Here is a 22,064-nt window from a genome sequence, read left to right on the forward strand (position 1 = left end):
CCTCAACACTTGGAGGCCAGACCCTCTCCAGGATCCTTGTTTGGGGGTGTCCTGTATCGGGCAGGCTTGGAGAGTCTCCCTTGAGACCACTGTGGCTGAACTGGTGGGGAGTCCGGTCTGTTGAGGTGGGGGCAGAGCCCTCCCAGTTATGTGCTCTTTATTCTCAGGTTCGGCCAAACAGGGCTGATTGCTCCAATGCTGCTGCTTCTTCTGCTATCACCTCCTCCTCCAACACAGCATTTCCTGCCCCTCCATCAGTGGGAATGACAGAAAGAGTAACCACCATGGCTGGGAACCAAACAAGAGCCAGGAAGTGAATCCTGACCCAGCCAACTTCAGAGCTGGGGCTCTTAACCATATCACTCTCCTGGGGAGGGGCCAGGACAGGACACTCAAGCTCTGTGGCCTCAGCTCCTGCATCCGGAAAATAGGGATGGTCTGGTACCCCACCCTCCCATCCGCACCACCCCTTCACCCCTTCCTGTTCTCCAGGTACTGTGAGGATTTCATGTAGCATTACATGAAAAGCAGTCTGAGTAGTGTCTGACTCATAGTGAGCACACAACATAAACGTGAGCCATCATTACTAACACTATCATTACTGTGAGCCATGCTGGATGGGCGCGGGAACAACATGACCCAGACAGGAGAAATGCCTTCATGGTGGAGGTCACTTTTGAGTCAGTTTTTTTTTTTTTCCTTCTTATTTAAAATGTTTATTAAGAAGGTTTACTTTTTAAAAAAAAAACATTTATTTTATTGAAGTATAGTTGATTTACAATGTTGTGGGGCTTTTTGTTTTGTTTTTTTTGGCCATATGGCTTGTGGGATCCTAGTTACCCGACCAGCGATTGGACCCAGGCCCTTGGCAATGAAAACACGAAGTTCTAACCACTAGACCGCCAGGGAATTCCCTACAATGTGTTAATTTCTACTGTACAGCACAGTGATTCAGTTATACATATATATGTATAATTTATATATATACATATATATAAATTCTTTTTCATATTCTTTCCATTATGGTTTATCACAGGATATTGAATATAGTTCCCTGTGCTATATAGTAGAACCTTCTTGTTTTTTTGTTGTTTTTTTTTTAAGGCCTTTATTGAATTTGTTACAATATTACTTGTTTTATGTTTTGTTTTTTTGGCCCCAAGGCATGTGGGATCTTAGCTCCCTGACCAGGGATGGAACCCACACCCACTGCATTGGAAGGCGAAGTCTTAACCACTGGACCACCAGGGAAGCCCCGACCTTCTTGTTTATCCATTCTATGTATGATAGTTTGCATCTACTAATCCCAAACTCCCGATCCATCCCTCCCCCATGAGTCAGTTTTCAAAGGATAAAAATTCTACAAAGATGGGGGAGGGGTGTGGCACCGCAGGAGGAGAGCACTGTTTGAGAGCAAAAGCCTGGCTGCCTTGGAAGGAAGCACGGCTCCTGTCTGGAGAACCAGTGCATTGCCCCACCTGGCTGCAGCAAGAGGCAAGAAGCTTGGGTGGTGAATGTGGGTGGGGTGGGGAGGGGGTTTGGGTGGGAATGTGCTGGGCTTCAAGCCAACAGACCAGGAGTGTGCAAAGGCCACTAGGGTCCTCCCTGGACTGGCTTCCAGACTGCCTCAACTTTTCCCCTAAGCTCATCTCTGGGCCCTTGGACTCGACTCTCCAGCCACTGTGGCCTCCTGGCTGTTCAGAGCCATTGGGCTCTCTCTCACTTCTTTGTTTTGTCTGTCTAAAATGCTGCTCCCACCACCTCCTCCCCCTCCCTCGGACTCAGTGTAAATGCCACCTCCTCCGGGATGCCTTCCCGGCCTCCCTAACTAAGTAGATCCGCTGTCACATAGCCCAGTTTATTCCTGGGCTCACTGCACTCTGAAATTTCTTGTGCGTGCTGTTGTTTACTTGCTTCTTGTCTGCCTGTTCCACTAGACTGTCAGCTCCCCAAGGGCTGGGACTTGGTCTCCTTCAACTCTGCATCTCCAGCCCATAGAGCATTGCCTGGCCTGACTTATGTTTTAAAAGACTCTCGGGGGTGGGGGGGATAAATTAGGAGTTTGGTATTAACATATACACACTACTATATATAAAATAGATAACCAGGGACTTCCCTGGTGGTCCAGTGGTTAAGACTCTGCGCTCCCAATGCAGGGGGCCCAGGTTCGATCCCTGGTCAGGAAACCAGATCCCGCACGCCGCAACTAAAAGCCCGCATGCCTCAAAGAAGATCCTGCACACCGCAACTAAGACCCGGTGTAGTCAAATAAATAAATAAATAATTTTAAAAGTATATAAATAAATAAAATAGATAGCCCACAAGGGCCCACTGTATAGCACAGGGAACTATATTTAATATCTTGTAATAACCTATAATGGAAAAGAATCTGAAAAAGAATATATATGCCACTGAATCACTTTGCTGTACACCTGAAACTAACACATTGTAAATCAACTATACTTCAATTTTTAAAAAAAATTATTTATTTATTTATTTATTTTTGGCTGTGTTGGGTCTTCGTTGTTGCGCACGGGCTTTCTTTAGTTGCAGTGAGCGGGGGCTACTCTTCGTTGTGCTGCACGGGCTGCTCATTGTGTGGCTTCTCTTGTTGCACAGCACAGGATCTCGGTGTGCGGGCTTCAGTAGCTGTGACACGCAGGCTCAGTAGTTGTGGCGCACGGGCTTAGTTGCTCCGCAGCATGTGGGATCTTCCCAGACCAGGGCTCGAACCCGCGTCCCCTGCATTGGCAGATGGATTCTTAACCACTGTGCCACCAGGGAAGCACCCCCAATTAAAAAATATATATATATATTTATTTATTTATTTATTTGGTTATGCCGGGTCTTAGTTGCAGCAGGCAGGCAGGCTCCTTAGTCGTGGCATGTGGGCTCCTTAGTTGCAGCATGCAGGCTCCTCAGTTGTGGCACACAAACTCTTGGTTGTGACATGCATGTGGGATCTAGTTCCCTGACCAGGGATCAAACTTGGGCCCCCTGCATTGGGAGAGTAGAGTCTTAACCACTGCACCACCAGGGAAGTCCCTATACTTCAATTTAAAAATACATAAATAGGAATTGCCTGGGGTCCAGTGGTTAGGATGCAGCTCTTTCATTGCTGAGGGCCCAGGTTCAGTCCCTCGCTGGGGAGCTAAAATCCCACATGCCATGCGGCGTGGCCAAAAAAATTTTAATTTAATTTTAAAAATAAATAAATAAAAGACTCCATGTGGCTGCTATGGGAAGAACAGACTGTGTGAGGTGAGCTCAGATCAGGGAGCTTTGGGAGCAGGAAACTACACAGGTCCATGAAGTGATGACAGGGCCAGTATAGGGGTGGTGGCAGTGGTGAGGGTGAGAAGTGGTCAGAAATTTAAGAGGGAGGAGGGACAGAGTAAGGCAACTGAGGGAGGGGTTGGGAGAGAGGGGCAGGGGAGTAAAGGACGAGGAGGAGAGGGGAGTCCACCACCTCTGGCTTTGATGATGTGGGTGAATGGATGGAGTCACAGGAGGAGGAGAGGATATGGGAAGAAGAGGCCAAATTTGTGTTTGGGATGCCTGATGGACATCCCAAGGATGAGGTCCAGGAGGCAATAATTATTATTATTATAATTAGCACATGAGCTATACTTACATGATCACTAATCAAACATTTCTGTGACTTTCCTGGTGGTCCAGCGGTCAAGACTCCGCACTCCCAATGCAGGGGGCCTGGGTCTGATCCCTGTTCAGGAAACTAGATCCCTCATGCCGCAACGAAGATCCCACGTGCCACACTAAGACCCGCGCGGCCAAATAAATAAATAAATAATTTAAAACAAAACACAACGTTTATTGCCCACTGAGGACACAGCAGCGACTGCCACAGACACAGCCCCTGCCCTCACACGGCTGATGTTCTGTTGGTGGGGGACAGAAACTAAATAGGATTGTGAAAATTTAAAAGAGGAAACCTTAACTAAAACTGGAGTCAGGAAGTCTTGCAGAGGGAGCTCTTATGCTCTGCCACTCCTCAGTTACCCCAAACAGGAAGACATCAATTACAGACCCCAACCAGAAGAGATGTACATACCTTGCACTCCCAAACAGTAACTGCAATTACTTTACTAAAACTGGAGAAGAGATTTTCTTCCCTCCCAGCAACAAGCCCAGCCAATGGAAACACCATAACTTAGCCAATGAGAAGCTGCCCTCACCTGAACGCTTACTTTCCTCCGAATTAACTTTCATTTCACTATTGTCCATGACTTCTTGTCTCACCGTCTTTTCTATAAAAGACTTCCATTTTGTACAACGTCTGGGAGTATCTCTGCTTGACAGATGAGATGCTGCTTGATTCATGAATCTTTTAATAAAGGCAATTAGACCTTCACACTTAGTAGAAGTTTGTTTTTTAACAGGATCGAGAAAGAAATGCATACTTTAATGTCAAGTAGGGATAAATCCTTGGGGTGGGGGATGGAATAAAACAGGATAAGGGGACAGAGAAGGGGAGACAGTCTGACACCGAGTAAGGATTTACAAATATTTGTTAAAGACTTAATGACAGACAGTGGGTGGTTGATTTAGTATGTGTTTAGGTCAACGATCTAGTCATACTCCAAAGATTCCATAAGGTGAGTTTCTCCCGTTTTACAGAGGGAGAAAACTGCAACCCAGAGAGAAGAGACCTCTAAGCTAAAAAAGTCCCCACTCAGATGTTCCCCCAGAAACTGCCATTTCTGGGGGCAGCGGGCGTGGGGGTGGGGGTGGGCGGCCCGCAGAGCAGCGCGCATTGACCTATGACGTCATCGGGACGGTAAATAGCGTAACACTACCTGGACGTAGCCCCATTTCCCCTCCCGGACAGGTCCTCTGCTGGTCCGGTACTGCCTGAATCAAACCCCTCATTGGCTACTCTCTCCGTCAATCCGTTTCATTCTTCCAGTTTTTCCGCCCCGCCTTCCAGATCTCGCCTGTGATAGGCTGGCGAGGCCGTCACTTCATAAAGGTCCGCATTCCTTCCGCCTTTCTCCAGGAGACCAAGAGAGAAGAAGGTGGATCTCCGGCGGCGCCCACCCCGGGGGCTCTGCTTCCGCCTCTTATTGGCTTCTCTGGGTGCCGGTCGCTACGCCATCCATCGCTGATTGGCCATCCGGCCGCCACTCTGCGCGGCGCCGGCTCCGCCCCCGTCGGGTGTTTGTGGTGGGGCTGCGAAGTCGCCAATCCCGCCGGAAGCGCCAGGACAATGGGGACTCGGGACGACGAGTACGACTACCTATTCAAAGGTGCGGTTGGTGGGGCACAGACGGGCGAGCGGGCGGCGGCGAGGCGCCGGGCAAGCACCCAGGCTGCGCTCCAGGCCTCTGGGCCCAGGCCGGAGCCCGAGGCTTGGGGCCTGGCAGGCCAGGCAGCCGGGATGGCCAGTGCAGGCCGGGCTTGGTCAAGTTCGGGCCGGGATGCGCAGCCATGCGGGGCAGGCTGTCCAGAGAGGTTCGGGGGCCCGGGATGCTCCGAGGCGGGGCCAGGGCCCAGGGGGGTGGGGCCCGGGGCAGTGGGAGAGGCCGTTAGGGGCGGGGCATTCAGAGGGGGCGGGGCCGCCCCAGCATTTGGCGGGCCGGGCTGGGTGGAAAGCTCCCTTCGTGATGGGGGCGTGTCCGTTAGAGGCGGGGCTAGGATGTGGTGGGCGTGTCCAATAAGTGGGCTAGGGTGGGCGGGTGGGGGTGGTGCTCTCATGGAGTAGGAGGGGCCAGTCTTGATTGGTGGCAGTGCATCTGGGGGCGGCAGTGCATCTGGGGGCGGAGCCCTGGAAGGGAGGGACGGACAATGGGGGTTGAGGTGCGTGTGTGGCAGAGGTGGGGGTGTTTACCCTGGATTGGGGAGCAGAGTCGGAATTGCGTGTAGGGGCACCTGGGGTGGTGGCGGGGGACTGTGTGTGCTGAACCCAGGCCTGGTGGTTAACAGCAATAATTATGTATAAACTCTTAGAGCTCTTGAGAGCGCTGTCCAAGCACCTGCACTTTTCTAAGCACTTTACACACATGAATTCATTGAAATCCTCACCACAACCCTGTGAGATCCATATTATCCAGCATCTCTCTTTATGGACCTGGAAACTGGAGGGACAGTTTAAGTATTAAAGCAAGATTTGAACCCAGACCACTCAAGGAGTGTATCTGAGGGGGCTTGTGGCCAAGATCTGGGACTGGGATTGTCAGACGGTCTCCTCCAACCTGCTGGAGGATCTTCCCTGCCAAGGCAACAGAGGACTCTAGGAGCCTCAAGTAAGGCCTAGGAAGGTCAGGCAGCTTAGGGGTCACTGACTTTCCAGTACCTTCTGTGCCACCCTAGGCTTTGGCCAGGTCCTGTGCTGCTGTGCTGGGCTCCCTGGCTGGCATTGGTCACCCTTGAGAGCTAACCCCTGGATGCACACAGGACACCTTTGCCATGCTGCCTGCTGCGTGAGGGTGTGCTTCCCATGCCAGCCATTGACATCTTTCCCTCGTTGCGGGAGCTTGGCCATCCCTGGGAGTGTGGCCTGTGTGACACTGTGTGTCTATGGTATTATCCCTGGTTGGGTCTGGGGTTCTGGGGACCTTGGGAATGTAGAATATGGGATGGAGCACTTCCTACTTGGGATATCCACGTGGTAAAAGGTTTCTGGGCAGAACGAGTCCCCATGCAAAGGTCCGGAGTTGTCACACAGCACCATGGGCTCGAGGAGCTGCCTGCAGGCTGATATGTTGCTGCCAAGTGAGGCTGTGTGGTCGGCAGGCATTGGGCCCAGGCCCTTGTGCCGACTGAACCTTGGGGTCTCACTTTAGAGGCAGAGGAAGCTCTGTCAGGGCCTTGGGGACGGGTGATAGGTGGACTGGACGCCAGTCCTGCTGCAGCTGGTGCCTGTCTCTCTACCCAGCCCACCCTGAGGCAGCTGCTCCCGAGGTCCTGGCTGGCACCCACCTGGATGTGTTACTACAAGGGCAGGGGGCGTTCCTCCCAGTGATTCCGTGGTCATTCCCCACTTGTTATTTTCAGCCGTTTGCTGTTGTAAATAACCCAGCTCCAAGTGTTTGCACGAGTCATCGTTTGCCCTTTGGGTTATTTCCTTGAAGTATGTTCCCAGAAGTCCAGTTATTGGGTCAGGGGCAAGGGAGCAGGCTGTGCGCTTCTCAGGATTCATCTCCGGAGTCCTCTTCCTGGAAACACTAGTACCACAGCTGGTGTGGGGGGGGGGGGGCGGTGCCTGCCTGCCCCGCTGCCCTCTCCCACTGGGCTCCTTTTCTGAGTAGAGCAGGTGCCCTGCTGACTGTCTCAAGCCAGGTCAGAAGCGAAAGTGTAACTCACAAGGTCAGTGTCTACCAAACGGGTCCTCTGAGACTTCACCTTCACACGTAACGCCTTGTTGGAGGACCCTCTATTATCTTTTAATGTTTGTTTGTTTTTATAAATTTATTTTTAATTTTTGTCTGTGTTGCGTCTTTGTTGCTGTGCACATGCGGGCTTTCTTTAGTTGCGGCGAAGGGGGGCTACTCTTCGATACAGTGCGCGTGCTTCTCATTGCAGTGGCTTCTCTTGTTGTGGAGCACAGGCTCTAGGTGCATGGGCTTCAGTAGTTGTGGCACACAGGCTCAGTAGTTGTGGTGCATGGGCTTAGTTGCTCTGCGGCTTGTGGGATCTTCCCAGACCAGGGCTTGAACCTGTGTCCCCTGAATTGGCAGGTGGATTCTTAACCACTGCGCCACCAGGGAAGTCCCCTAATATTTGTTTTTAAATCCACTCAGTTTTTGTCTCACTTAAATAGGAAAAGGAAACTCTTTCTGACTCATAGAAGGAAGGAAGGAAGCCAGCAGGTAGGCAGGCCGCCACCATGGCATCACTGGCCATAAATATGGCAGGTAGACTGAAACATGAATACACTTCACCCCACAGACCCTCCTGAGACCCCGGGGCCTGCAGAGGGTCAGGCCTAGGCAGTACAGAGGTGTCCAGGACACAGCTGTGCCAGAAGGGTTGACAAGGACCAGAAGGGTTGACAAGGACCAGTACTCTCACCGTACATCTCCCCAGCCCTGCTGCCTGGTGTGGGGAGTCCTTCAGGAGTGGAGGGGGGCTGTGATCCTCTCATCCCCCATCCCGTGCCCAGCCTCCCCCAGGCTTCAGTCACCTTCGCCAGGCCCTGCCCTGGGCACAGAGGGGCCACACCTCTCACGTGGGACGCTGGCTGCCCCCTCTCCAGCCTTCCCACCACTGACTTGCTTTTTTTGGCAGCCACGTCACAGGTTGGCTCTCCTGACCCCCCAGCAGAGGCCAGCAGATCCCTGTGGGTGTTCCACACCCCCCCCCAGTCCCCGTGTGGCTTGTTTTCCTCCCTGCTCATCCCCCGCCCCCGCCAGGAGTGAGGCTGTTTATTTGCACCTAATTATAGATCCTCACATTTATCCTGCTAACATTTTATCCTTTTCAGCGAGGGGCCATTTTCCCAGCCTGCCGATCAATCCCCGGGGGCGCCCCAAACTCTCCTCTGATGGACTGGGCGGCAGGGGCCACAGTGCGAGCAGCTAGGTCCCCGAGGGCCACCAAGGCCTTCCCAGAGCTCCCACCACTCACTCACTCCCAGGGAACAACAGGCTGGCCCCAGTGCTCACCAGGTGCTCCCGAGGCAGCCTCCTGGCTCTCCAGCCTGAGCAGACCTCACACCTGGCCGGCTGGTCTGGGACCCGAGCACACCAGCTCCCCCCATTATGAATGGTGGCCCTGCCTGTACCCCGGTTTGGGGCACCTGTCCTTTGCTCTCTGATTCCCCCGGGGAATAGCTCCTGGGGGAGGGGTGGAGCCCTGCTCTGCCTGGAGTCGGGGAGCCGAGCGCCCCCAATGGCCACTCGGTGACCTGAGTGTCAGAATGGGGGCCCCAGATGTGCCACGCTGTCGTGGGGCGGGCCCGAGGACCAAGGGCTTCCAGGAGCTGCCAGCTCTTTGTTTTTGCCAACTGGGCTTGCCTGCTCTGCCAGCCAACTGGTGTGCCCAGGGGGACCGTGTCCCAGCCAGTGATGCCACCAACTCCTGTGGAAATGCTGGGAGCTGCGTCCTCAAGGGCCCTTTCTTTCCCGGAGACAACAGATGACTTGTATCTTCGACAATGCCATTCTCATTCCCAGCCTGCACACGGGACCAGCCCGGCCGCTGCCCTGCTGGCCACTTCTGCATTGGGCACCGCGTGCCAGGGACCGCTGGGGCAGCCCCGCCTCCCCGCCATTTGTCCGGGCAGCGGCTGGTGGCTGTTGTTCTGCTCTGGCCTCCACTGTTCTCACTGGGTGACCTTGGGCCAGGGAACTTGGTCACTCTGTATTGAGCGTCTCCAACTGTACACGATAACATGAACATCTGTCGCTGGGGTGGCCCTGAGAGCTCCGTAACAAAGCCTTTAGGGCTGGGCCCGGCCTGAGGGGCTGAGGAGATGGTTGGCTGGGCCGGGGCAGAACCCCGATGTGGCAAAGGGGATCCCGAGGCTGGACAGCTGGACAGGGCTGGGAAGGGAGTGAGAGGGTGGGGAGGATACAGGCAAGGGCCCAAAAGGACCCTCCTCCTCATTTCCTGTTCTGTTCCTGAGGATATGAGAAGTATGTACAGACCTCCCTGGCTTTGGCCAGCTTCCTGCAGCCGCCGTGGGCACGAGGTGACGGGGTGAGAGTGTGGACAGTCAGTCCAGTCATGGCCCCACTGGCATGGCTGGGCGCCCTTGACCCTCAGCCCCAGGCCCATGTCCATTCACCTCTTTCCACCTTTCTCTGAAGTCAACTTGGCATTCTTATGCTGGGTGCCCCCAGTGTCAGGGGAGGACGCTGACACTGTCATCACAGATGTTGTGGGCTAGGCCACGTGGTGGTTTGGGAGAAGAGGAGAAGCCTGCACCCAGGGATTTTGAAGGACAAATAGGAGTTTGCTAGCTACTCTAGGGGTTCAGGATACCCCAGATGGTGGGAGAGGAGGAAGCTGAACCCAGACCCCTGAGCTCAGCCCTGGATCCAGAAAACCTGCGTTCACATCCTGCTAGACCACTCTCCAGCTGGGTGGCCCTGGGCAAGCTGCTGCTCGCTGCGCTTGGTTGGGGGATGGGAGTGAGCCTGCAGTCATGCACGGACTCAGAGCCCAGCTCTGCCTTTGGTGACCACGTGCCTTAAGCTGGTCATTCCCCCGTCTGCACCTCAGTTTCTCATCTGTAAAACGGGTCATGTGATGCATATGTGAGATGATGGCACGGGACGTTCTTCCTGTTCTTGTTCTTGGCTCTAAAGCAGCCTGTCCAGAGAGGGTGCTGGGTCCTGGGGGCTGCCTGGCCCGCCCCCTCCTTACTTGTGGCCCAAGGATGGTGTCCTGGCCATCTTCCAGTGTCGGGGGAGGTGGGCCTGGGAAGCTCCGCCAGCCACTTTGGCGTTTGTTCATTCGACAGGCATTGCTCAGGTGCGTCCCGTGCGCCGGGCAGTGCACCAGGTCCTGGGGATACAGCAGGGAACCAGACTGTCTGAGATGGCTGCCCTCGAGGCAGAATGACAAAAAAAAAATCTATAAGGGAAACCTGGTGAGTGTGAGAGGGTAGGGAGAGCTATGGGGGAAAGGTAGGGGAGGGGAATGGGGAGTGTTGGGGGGAGTGGGTTTTGGGGTTTTTTTAAATATATTTATTTATTTGGCTGTGCCGGGTTTTAGTTGCGGCGTGCGGGATCTTTAGTTGCGGCATGCCGCTCATAGTTGCAGCGCGCGGGATCTAGTTCCCCGACCAGGGATCGAACCTGGGCTCCCTGCGGTGGAAGTGTGGAGTCTTAACCACTGGACTGCCAGCGAAGTTCTGGGAGGGGGGTTTTAAGAGGATGGCTGCAGGGAGCCTCCTCGATCAAGTGCCATCCGAGGGGCCACACAGAGTAGATGAGGGCAGGAACCTGGTGGGTACCCAGGGAAGAACACTCCAGGCAAAGGGTAGCGTTGCAGGGAGGCCTGTGTGTCTGGAGCAGAGTGAGCGAGGGAGAGAGAGGCAGGAGGTGAGGGCAGGGAGGGGACGGGGCAGGTCATGCACGGCCCTGTGGGCTGCCAGGAGGAATTTGGAGGTGGGAGCCCTGGAAGGCTGTAGGCAGAGGAGGGATGGGACCCACGCAGGGTGCTCACAGGCACCCTCTGGCGGCCAAGAGGAAAACAGCCTGTTGGCTGAAGCTGAGAGTAAATGTAAGGGCGGGCACTAGGGAGGAGGCTGTCACAGCAACAGGGAGTGACGGGAGTGATGATGGCCTGGGGTCAGGGAGCAGTGAAAGTGGTAAGAAGCAGCAGGAATCTGAACACGTACACGTAGAAGTTCTCATCAAGGAAAAACTTTACATCGGGGCCTTGGGTGACCAAGTCTGCAGCCCCCGTGGCTCCCCACGAGCCAGAGCCACCCTGGGGTACCAGAGCCTAAGGCCCACACTTGGGGGTCCCTGTGGTTTCCAGCTGGGACGTCCGGAAAGAAAGGCTGTTTCTTCTGCGCCGCACACACACCTATGCACACACTGACACGAGTCCCCATTGTGTCCTGGGTCTGAGCACAGCCCTCCAGGCCCGGGCCCCTCCAGGACCCTCCAGCCTAGAGCTTGGAGCGGCTGGGCCCCTAGAGGCAGGGCTTCTGCAGGTGGGGGCAGGGAGCTCAATAAAGGGAGGGATGGAGGGAAAGACCCGCCTATGCCTGCCCTGCTCTGCCCTGCGCTGCTCAGGAGGACCCTTGTTCCCACCTCCCTGCAGGACGATCTGACCCCCCCACCCCCGCCCCGTCTTAGTGTACGAGATGCTGGCTGAGTTCTGATCCCAGGCATTCCCGTGTCCCCCTCCCCGAGGTGGCTCTTGTTACTGTCTCCCTTTTCACACCTGTGGAAAAGGCAGCCCAGAGACGTTAAGTGACTTGCCCAAGGTCCCCCAGCCCTGGGGCTTTCTCAGGCATGCCTGGCTGCCCAGGTCACCAGGGCACTGTGGAAGTTTGGGAGTTGATGGATCCCCAAGCTGCCTTCTGCCGGGATGCCTGGATCCCTGTGTCCCATCAGAGCAGGGGCAACCCTGCTCTGAAGGACCCTATTCGCTTCTGTACCAGGAAGCGTGGTTCCTCGGGCCAGTGGCCCCAGGACAGCTCCAACTCTGCCCCGTCACTGGCTGTCGCGTGTCTGCAGCACCCGGGGCGCCACTGTGAAGGTTCTGTGGGTGGACGTGGGCAGCGCGTGGGGTCTTGGCTCGGGGGCGCTGCCCCCCTCTGACCCTGGGAGGCTCACTCGTATCCCTCCCCGCCCCCACAGTGGTGCTCATCGGGGACTCGGGCGTGGGGAAGAGCAACCTGCTGTCGCGCTTCACCCGCAACGAGTTCAACCTGGAGAGCAAGAGCACGATCGGCGTGGAGTTCGCCACCCGCAGCATCCAGGTGGACGGCAAGACCATCAAGGCACAGATCTGGGACACCGCCGGCCAGGAGCGCTACCGCGCCATCACCTCGGCGTGAGTGGCGGGGCCGGGGAGGCCGAGGGCCCCAAGAGATGGGTAGGAGTTGGGCTGGGGGTGGGGGCGGAGGAAGGGGAGAGCACAGACCTGAGAGCAGGGGGCGCAGGGTGGAGGGACAAGACCCCCAGGAGCTGTGGGACCCTCTGAAAGGCCAGTGCCCAGGCTTGGTCAGGCTGTGACCCCAGGTGGGCATGTCCCACAGCCCCTCTGACCCCTGGCGTCCCACTGAGGCACTGCAGTGTTGCCGGGTGCTGGCTACACGGTGAGGGCTGTTATCAGGCTCTGCCCGCTCCCCAGCCTGCCTGCTCGGCCCGCCCTGCCCAGCCGTGTTCCCAGCCTTCCTTTTCCAGGTGCAGCCCTGGCACCCCTGGCCCTCCTGTGGCCACCCCACCATCAGGACCCCCTCGACTGCCTCTTCCCTGACCCTCCCAACTCCTGGCCCTTCCCTGTCAGTCACTTGCTGTCTTCTGGAATCCCTCCACCGGGGCCTGGTCACCTTCTCGGCTCCTCGATCCCTTGGAGTGGATGTGCGTCCATCCATTTCCTTGGTGCTCTGGGCGGGCAGGGCCACGGCAGGCATTAGAGCTTCTGCCCTTTCCCTGCATAGTCACTGTTTTCTTCCTCCCCTTTTGATGGCTGACCCCGTGGGTGTCTTCTGATCCCAGATCCCAAACCTCCCTCCTTAGGCCTCCCCATTCCTGAGCTGAATCTGGGGAGTGGAGCTGGGTCCTCAGGACACGCACCCCTCCCTCGAGGCCCTGATGGCCACCCCTCGGGCCAAGGAGCCACTGCCCACAGAGACTGGGGGGTCCCCAGGGACACGGGCTTGGCTCACACCTGGGCCCTGCCCCCATCCCTGCAGGTACTACCGTGGTGCCGTGGGTGCGCTGCTGGTGTATGACATCGCCAAGCACCTGACTTACGAGAACGTGGAGCGCTGGCTGAAGGAGCTGCGGGACCACGCCGACAGCAACATCGTCATCATGCTGGTGGGCAACAAGAGCGACCTGCGCCACTTGCGGGCCGTGCCCACGGATGAGGCCCGCGCCTTCGCAGGTGAGCGCACGCCGGGCCAGAGGGCATGGCCAGAGGGCTGCTAGGTGTCAGTCCGGGCCATCTGCTCTGGCCAGGGCCTCTAGGTACCACACTTCTGAGAGCAAGACTCTGACTGAAGCATCCGAGAAGCATCTGGAATGCAGGCAGCTCCCCTGCACCAGGTGCATCTTCCCTGGCCGTGCCCATGGCTGCAGGGGTGGGCGTCTCCACCCTACCCCTTCGGCCCCAGCCCTTCATTTCCTGGGCCAGGTGAGCGGACAGGCAGCCACGGTCCCGAAGAGGAGGGTATAGGGGACCACCCTCCCCCGCCTCCCCCAGCTGACTCACCTGGGCAAATATTCTCTCTTTCAGAAAAGAACAACTTGTCCTTCATTGAGACCTCAGCCTTGGATTCCACCAACGTAGAGGAAGCTTTCAAGAACATTCTCACAGGTGGTCACAGGGCCCAGCTGGGATCACAGAGGGTGGGCGTGGGAAGGGCACCAGCCACACGGGTCACGTGCTCCAGAACGCAGCCCCTGAACCTTCCTTCCTTAAAACTGCTGTTCAGTCTGGACACGAGGACAGACAGGGCACCTTCCACAGCGTGAGGCCAGATCCCACCCCTGCTGGCACTCAGGGCACAGAGACCCTCTCAGCCCAGCTCCTGTAGATGGGCCCTGCCATGGCTTCACTAGAGAACAGCCCACAGGGTCAGCTGGGGAGGCAGGTGGCCTCAGGGTCCCAGAGCCGCTGGGCTTCTGGGAGTTTCTCCTGAGGGAGGAGGGCCTCTGATCTTAAAGAATGCGATACCTGTGCTGGGAGTTACATCTGCAAACAGATATGGGTCCTTCCCTTGCTGAGTACACAGCCAGCATTGGGGATGGGCAGGGAGCCTCCAGGAGCCCAGCCCATGGCATGGCTCCCCCTGACGTGATGGGGGCGCACAGGGCACAGTGGGAGCCTTTGGAAGGGGTTCCAACTCAGCATCCAGGGCGCTACCGTGAGGAGGTGACATCCAGATGAGTCCTGTGGGAGGGGGAGGTAACCGAGATTGGGGGCACACAGTGCATTCACCCTGTGTCGTTCTCCCCGCCCCCGCCCACCGCAGAGATCTACCGCATCGTGTCACAGAAGCAGATCGCGGACCGCGCAGCGCACGACGAGTCCCCCGGAAACAACGTGGTGGACATCAGCGTGCCACCCACCACCGACGGACAGAAACCCAACAAGCTGCAGTGCTGCCAGAACCTGTGACCGCCCCGCGCCTGGTCTCAGCGTGCGTGCACGTCCTCATCCTCCGCCCACCCCTCACTGCCCTGTCCTCCCTGCCCACCCCCTCCGCCCCTCTGTGACTGGCTCCTGCCCTCCCATCGAGCTCCGCACGAAGAACAGGAGTTGAGCGGCATCTCCTGTCCCGCCCAAGGAAAGCTAGAAGCCCCGGCTGCTGCACCTGCTGTCCTTGGGTCCCAGTGGGCATCTCAGCGGGGCGGGGAGGGGAGGGTGGCAGGATGGACCGGGCCGGCCAGAGGCCAAGAGGATGGGCACACCGAGCAGGCTTCTCCAGTTTTCCACGGTAGCCTCCGGGGAGCCATCGCCGCCCTCCCTCTCTGGCCAGCTGGCCCAGCTGGCCCCTGGTCCCCACCCAGAGCCCCATTCCAGGCTGAAGCCCGAAGAGCAAGGCGCCAGGGGCCAGGCAGACGGACACTCTTGGCTCTTGGCATCCCGCTCCCCCGCGCGCAGCCAGCAGCGCACATGCCTTCGACCTCTCCCGTGCGTGCGCAGCTCCAGCTCCTGCCTGTAGATTTATGCTGGGAGAAGACCCTCTCCCCACCTTACCCTCCTTTTTGCACGCGGCGCGCTCTCCACCCACCACCCCCTCCCTGTGCCCTTCTCTCTGTCTTGTCTCCCTGTCTGGTCAGGAACCTGTTTGCAAGTGAAGCAATATCTCCGTGTTTTGTATATACAACCGCTCTTGTAGCCTTTGGTTTTTTTGTTATTGTAGAGAAACACAGATTCTTTATACACTTTGTAAGATTTATGCCAAACCCTAGCTCTCGATCTCTTATTCTTCCTGTGGCCCCTGCACTGTTGCCCCGATGCCTCGTTTCTCTCGCCCGGTTACTAAAATGTATAATCCGACTTCCTGTACAGAAACCTGCCGCTGCGCCTTTGTCTTCTTTCTCTCCACCAGGCGGCGCTCCCGAGCCAGGGTCCGTCGCTGCAAGCTCCAGCAGCCCGGGCTCAGCCCCACCCCCCACCCCCACCCCGCGGACAACGCGGAGCACCCTGAGCTGACCACGGGGGTCCTGGGGTGGGTGAGGGTGTTGTTGGGTGGACCTTCTTGCTGCCCGTGTGGCAGGGAGGAAGGGAAGGCGAGGGCTTGGGCAGGTAAACTCCCTGGCCCTAGGACAGCCAGCCCTAAGACCAGAGGGTGCCCCTTGGGAAGGGGTGGGCTGTGCCCGCTGCTCCCTGTTCTCAGCCCCCCCCGGTTGGGGTTCACTGCTTTCATCCACTGCCCACCCACCTAGCCACCACCTCACCTGTCACCTTGCCCAGGGAGGTTGGCGATGCCAGTCCCACCCCTGCTCCCTCCATCCCAGACTGACCTATGAGGAGGGCCCACGGTGGGGGGGGGGGGGACACTGGTGATAGAGGAGAAGCGCACAGGCCGGGGGGCAACTGTTGCTCTGCCTCTCCTCAGGACCCAGCTTCTCCCGCTGGTCTGGGTGGCAGGGCTGGCTTGAGGGCCACTTGCCACTGCAGAGGAGGCTTATAGCCATCCCCCCAGGCCTATATGGGCCCTTCACCCTACCCTGCACTGATCACATGACCCAATGTGTGTTTCCTCTCACCTGAGTTCCGGCAGCTGTTCTAGAAGCTCTAGCCTCTGGCTAAAGCCACTTGTGACCTTGACCCCTAGGAGAGCCACCAGAGAGGGGGATGCACGCCCTCCAGGCACTGGCTGCCCTGCCTGGAGGGATGGGCGAGCCCAGATACATCTCTCCCGAGGAGCTCAGAGCCACAGGGAATGTTCCGAAAAGGGGGGTGGAGTAAGTCAGGGTGTGTGGTCCAGGCCAAAGGGGTATCCTGGGCCAAGGACGTTGGTGGGAGAGCTGGGGGTCTGGTGGGAGCCGTTCATAACAGCCCTTGGGGCGCTGACTCCCCTGGGTTTGGACAGGGCAGGGCGTGGAGAGGGTGGGTGGTGGAAGGAGAGGTCGGGAGGGCCAGGAAAAGTGGTGAGGCACCCTGAAGGGTTTCAAGCAGTCAGAAGATGAAATCTGGGACTTCCCTGGTAGTCCGGTGGTTAGGACTCTGCACTTCCACCGCAGGGGGCACGGGTTCATCCCTGGTTAGGGGAACTAAGATCCCAGATGCCCTGCAGCGTAGCCAAAAAAAAAAAAAAAAAATCAAACCTTTCTGGAGCCTCTGTGATTGGCCAGCCCTGGGGCACATACCTGAGAACAAGAATGCTGTGACCCTGTGCCCTTGGGGGTCACAGTACAGCGATGTTGTTTCAATTACTCTACATTCAGTGATTTACTAAGCACAGCGTGTTCTCTCTGTGCCAGGCACTTTTTTTTTAAAATATAAATTTATTTTATTTACTTTTGGCTGCGTTGGGTCTTCATTGCTGCACATGGGCTTTCTCTTGTTGCGGTGAGTGGGGGCTTCTCATCGCAGTGGCTTCTCTTGTTGCGGAGCACGGACTCTAGGCGCGCGGGCTTCAGTGGTTGTGGCTCGTGGGCTCTACAGCGCAGACTCAGTAGCTGTGGCGCAAGGGCTTAATTGCTCCACGGCATGTGGGATCTTCCTTGGATCCTGCCACCAGAGAAGCCCCGGGAACCAGGTTTTTCACCGTCACAGAAGGACTTTAGAAACATGTAAAGCGGCTGGAATAAACCTTGGTGTTGAATTCGAATTAGAGATATTGGTGTGCACTCATGCGTTTAAAGACATAAGATAATATAGGGACATATTGTAACATATTACAATGAGAGAAGCAAGAAATAATGACACTGGCCTTCCCTGGTGGCGCAGAGGTTAGGAATCCGCCTGCCAGTGCAGGGGACACGGGTTCGAGCCCTGGTCCGGGAAGATCCCACAGGCCCCGAGGCAACCAAGCCCGTGCGCCCCAACTGCTGAGCCTGCGCTCTAGAGCCCCGTGAGGCACAACTACTGAAGCCTGCATGCCTAGAGCCCGTGCCTAGAGCAACAAGAGAGGCCACCGCAATGAGAAGCCCGCGCACCACAAAGAAGAGTAGTCCCCGCTAGCCGCAACTAGAGAAAGCCTGCGCGCAGCAACGAAGACCCAAGCAGCCAAAAATAAATAAATAAATTTGTTTAAAAAAAAAAAAGAAAGAATGATACTGTGGTAGCAATGAGCCCACCTGGCACCCAGATCTTGGTTTCTAAATATTATTCCCCACTAAACAGAAGGAAAGCTCCTTGGAGAAAGGGTGGAGTCCAGAGCTGGGGCCGGTAAAATTTCAAGAAAAAACCATTCTGGAACATCTTGTTGAGCCAATAAGGAAGGAAGTGCCAAAGATGGAATTAGAAAACAATCATCATTTAGCAACCATTATCTGATAGAAGAGACAGACATGGTGGACACCTCCGTGCCACTCCCTTTTCCCTGCCTTCATTGAGGATGTGCTGCCTGGAGCCACAGCAGCCATCTAGCTACATGAGAAAAAGGCCAAGAGAATCTAGGTCATTAACCCTAATATCATTTGACCAAATCAATGCCAGCAGCCATCCTCCTCCAGAATTCTTGTAAATAAAAATAAAACCCTCTTTGCTAACAACAGCAACAAAATTTAATTCAGGCAAGAATCATCAATGAATATTAAATCTGGTGGGTGAAGGTCTGTTGAGGAGCAGATATTTAATCAGTTTCATGGTATCTTCCAATAAGGCACTTACTGATAAGTGCAACATGAACTCATGCTGGAGAAACCTGGAAGACACCATTTAATTAATTAATTAATTAATTTAAAAAAATATATACTTTTGATGTGGACCATTTTTATTTTATTTATTTATTTTTGGCTGCGCTGGGTCTTCCTTGTTGCGTGCGCACTTTCTCTAGCTGCGGCGAGCGGGGTCTACTCTTCGTTGCAGTGCGTGGGCTTCTCAGTGCGTTGGCTGAGCACGGGCTCTAGGCACGCGGGCTTCAGTAGTTGTGGCTCGTGGGCTCTAGAGCGCAGGCTCAGTAGCTGTGGCGCACGGGCTTTGTTGCTCCGCGGCATGTGGGAACTTCCCGGACCAGGGCTTGAACCCTTGTCCTCTGCATTGGCAGGCGGATTCTTAACCACTGCGGATGTGGACCATTTTTAAAGCCCTTATTGAATTTGTTACAATATTGCTTCGTTTTATGTTTTGGTTTTTTGGCCGCCAGGCATGTGAGATCTTAGCTCCCCAACCAGGGATGGAACCCACACCCCCTGCATTGGAAGGGAAAGTCTTAACAACTGGACCTCAGGGGAAGTCCCTGGAAGACACCGTTTTAACATAATCAGGTTAATATAATTAGGGTAGGTTATAAGTAGTGGAAGAAATCAACATTCTTTGCCTCCTGATACATGCACTGAGAACACAACATCACTTCTGTGGTTTCTGTCCTAAATGCATGTCATGAGGAAATATTAAAGAAAAGCAAATTGAGAGGCTTTCTACAAAATAACTAGCCAGTAATCTCCAAAAATATCAAGGTCATAAAAGACAAGGAAAGAATGAGGAATTGTTCCAGACTGCAGGAGACTGAATTAGACAGCAAAATACAACATGTGATCCTGGGACGGATGCTGGAGATTTAAAGAACTTTACTGAAACTCTGCATGGGATTTGGGAATTACCTGATGATATTGGATCCATATTAATTTCCTGATTTTGAAGATCATACTGTGATTATGTGGAAGAATGTGCTTTACTTAAGAAATAAACTGGGGGGCTTCCCTGGTGGCACAGTGGTTGAGAGTCCACCTGCCGATGCAGGGGACACGGGTTCGTGCCCCGGTCCGGGAAGATCCCACATGCCGCGGAGCAGCTGGGCCCGTGAGCCATGGCCGTTGAGCCTGCGCGTCCGGAGCCTGTGCTCCGCAACGGGAGAGGCCACAACAGTGAGAGGCCCAAGTACCGCAAAAAAAAAAAAGGAATAAACTGGGACTTCTCTGGTGGTGCAGTGGTTAAGAATACGCCTGCCAATGCAGGGAAAACAGGTTCAAGCCCTGGTCCGGGAAGATTCCCCCATGCTGTGGAGCAACTAAGCCTGTGCGCCACAGCTACTGAACCTGCGTTCTAGAGTCTGCGAGCTACAACTACTGAGCCCACGTGCCACAACTACTGAAGCCTGTGTGCCTAGAGCCCGTGCTCTGCAACAAGAGAAGCCACTGCAATGAGAAGCCCGTTCACCGCAACGAAGAGTAGCCCCTGCTCGCCACAACTAGAGAAAGCCCAAGGGGAGCAATGAAGACACGACGCAGCCAAAAATAAAAATTAATTAATTAATAAATTTTCAAAAGTTAAGAAAACCAATCGGTTAAAAAAAAAAAAAAAAGAAACACTAGGGACTTCACTGGTGGTCCAGTGATTAAGAATCGGCCTTCCAATGCAGGGGATGCGGGTTCGATCACTGGTCAGGGAACTAAGATCCCACATGCCTCGGGGCAACTAAGCCCGTGCACCTCAACTACTGAGCCCACTTGCCACAACTAGAGAGAAGCCCGCCTGCCTCAAAGAAAGAAAGAAACACTGAAGAATTAAGGGTTAATGAGACACCATGTGTGTATCTTATACTCAAAGGATTCAAAAATGTTAACAATTGGGGAATCTGGGCAAAGTGTTTATGGGAGCTCTTGCATTCTTTCTACAACTTTTATGTAAATTTGACATTATTTTAAGATTAAAAAATTAAAAACCCAAATGCACAAAGTTGAACATTTGATGCATTTTGATCTGCAATCATTATCCTTATTGAGGATCAAATTGTCCAGTTTGTGGCCAATGCAAGCGTCTTATTGGCTCCCATTGACATTATCTCACCAGGTAATGTCTTTGATAACTCCCTTTCTGGTATATCAAGATGTGCCATTTTTGTCTGTACATTTCCTGCCCCTGACTCAGAATCAGATTTTTCCTCAGTGTTCCTGGCTTCTTTCAATTGGAAATGGTATTTAGAGACCATGATCTGGGCTTATGGGGTGCTTATTAAGAAGGTTGGTCTTTGTTTCAGACTTTTTTTCAGTGGACAGAGGTAGGAAATGTTTGCTTTTTATAAAGATAAAATATATCATGATACTCCCAATTCAAATTCAAGACCACAGGGTTTTTCTTTAATGTGATCAATCTTACATCTGTACCTCCTTCACTCCCTCTGAAAAGCTCAGTTCTTGACACCAACATAATCACTCCTTTTCTTTATCCCAGACTAAATGTGCAACAAGCTCAGAATAACAATTTTAACACCACCACCACCACCAGTATAGTGGTATGTACAATCAAACTGTGGAGTTTTAAAGTCACTGGTTCATCTCTGCGTTGTTTTGTCACCAACTGGATACACAGGTTAATTTGTTTTATCTTATTTTTGTTTTTAGGGATATCTTATATTTAAAATTTTGTTTTAAAGTTATATAAAATATTTACATGGTTGTAAAGTCAGATATCCAAAACAAGGTACAGTTTTAAAAGTCTACCTTCTATCTTTGTCCCTTCTATTTTACCCCTTCCCTCTATAGGTAACATTTTAAAAACCGTTATGATTTATTGTTCCTTTTTTTTTTTTTTTTGCAGTACGTGGGCCTCTCACTGTTGTGGCCTCTCCTGTTACGGAGCACAGGCTCCGGACGCGCAGGCTCAGCGGCCATGGCTCACGGGCCCAACTGCTCCGCGGCATGTGGAATCTTCCTGGACCGGGGCACGAACCCGTGTCCCCTGCATCGGCAGGCGGACTCTCAACCACTGTGCCAGCAGGGAAGCCCTTATTGTTCCATTTTTGAAAAATGTAAGCTAGTACAGCACAGAAGAATTTGATTAAGGTAATTGAGCTGATCTACATATTCAATAAAGGCAGGGGAAGGGGAAGAAAGGAGTATTGAGGCCATTCTCCATCCCACCTCAAGCTCTTTGCATCCCACCTCAAGCTCTTCACCATTGTCAGTTCCATTGCTTCTTTAGGGAAATATTTTTCGACTTTCCAAATATTCCATGATATGCCTCCCTCCCTCGCTATAATTTATCACCTTTGTAATTAAGAATTACATAATTGACTGCTTAACGTCTATGTCATTCCCTAGACTGAGGTCCATGAGAGCAGCAATATTTACTCAACATTGTGTCCACAGCGCCTAGCACAGTGCCTGGCTCATAATAGGCCCTCTTATTGATGCTTATTATATCTAATGAATGAATTTGTTGTATGTATGAATGAATGTGAATATAAATAAATGATGTTGGCTTTATGCTCTTCCACAGCCCCTTAACCTCTCTAGACTTCTGTAGTTCCTCTCTGTAAAATGTAATCGGACGGTTCATCCCTCCCCCAGGAT

The 22,064-nt window shown here is 54.1% G+C and overlaps 2 protein-coding genes across 9 annotated transcripts in view; both read left to right on the plus strand.

The window, feature by feature from the left end:
• The window catches only part of HNRNPM (heterogeneous nuclear ribonucleoprotein M), a 175,560-nt gene that overhangs the window by 97,117 nt on the left and 56,379 nt on the right, over positions 1-22,064 (plus strand). The gene's annotated exons all lie outside the window — the stretch shown is intronic.
• On the plus strand, positions 5,190-15,656 carry RAB11B (RAB11B, member RAS oncogene family). Its single transcript, XM_082837131.1, has 5 exons — positions 5,190-5,267; positions 12,282-12,477; positions 13,343-13,536; positions 13,888-13,968; positions 14,627-15,656. Exons 1-5 carry the CDS (start codon positions 5,228-5,230, stop codon positions 14,770-14,772), a joined length of 657 nt encoding a protein of 218 aa, XP_082693257.1. The 5' UTR covers positions 5,190-5,227; the 3' UTR covers positions 14,773-15,656.

Source organism: Leucopleurus acutus, assembly GCF_964270905.1.
Source record: "Leucopleurus acutus genome assembly, chromosome: 3".
NCBI classification, from domain to species: domain Eukaryota; kingdom Metazoa; phylum Chordata; class Mammalia; order Artiodactyla; family Delphinidae; genus Leucopleurus; species Leucopleurus acutus.

What these genes read in the sequence shown, in the direction of transcription:
- RAB11B (XM_082837131.1), top strand. Translation starts at nt 5,228, where the DNA reads ATGGGGACTCGGGACGACGAGTACGACTACCTATTCAAAG. An exon ending in TGAGGCCCGCGCCTTCGCAG is followed by an intron (nt 13,537 to 13,887) that starts GTGAGCGCACGC and finishes TCTCTCTTTCAG; the next exon opens with AAAAGAACAACTTGTCCTTC. An exon ending in TTTCAAGAACATTCTCACAG is followed by an intron (nt 13,969 to 14,626) that starts GTGGTCACAGGG and finishes CGCCCACCGCAG; the next exon opens with AGATCTACCGCATCGTGTCA.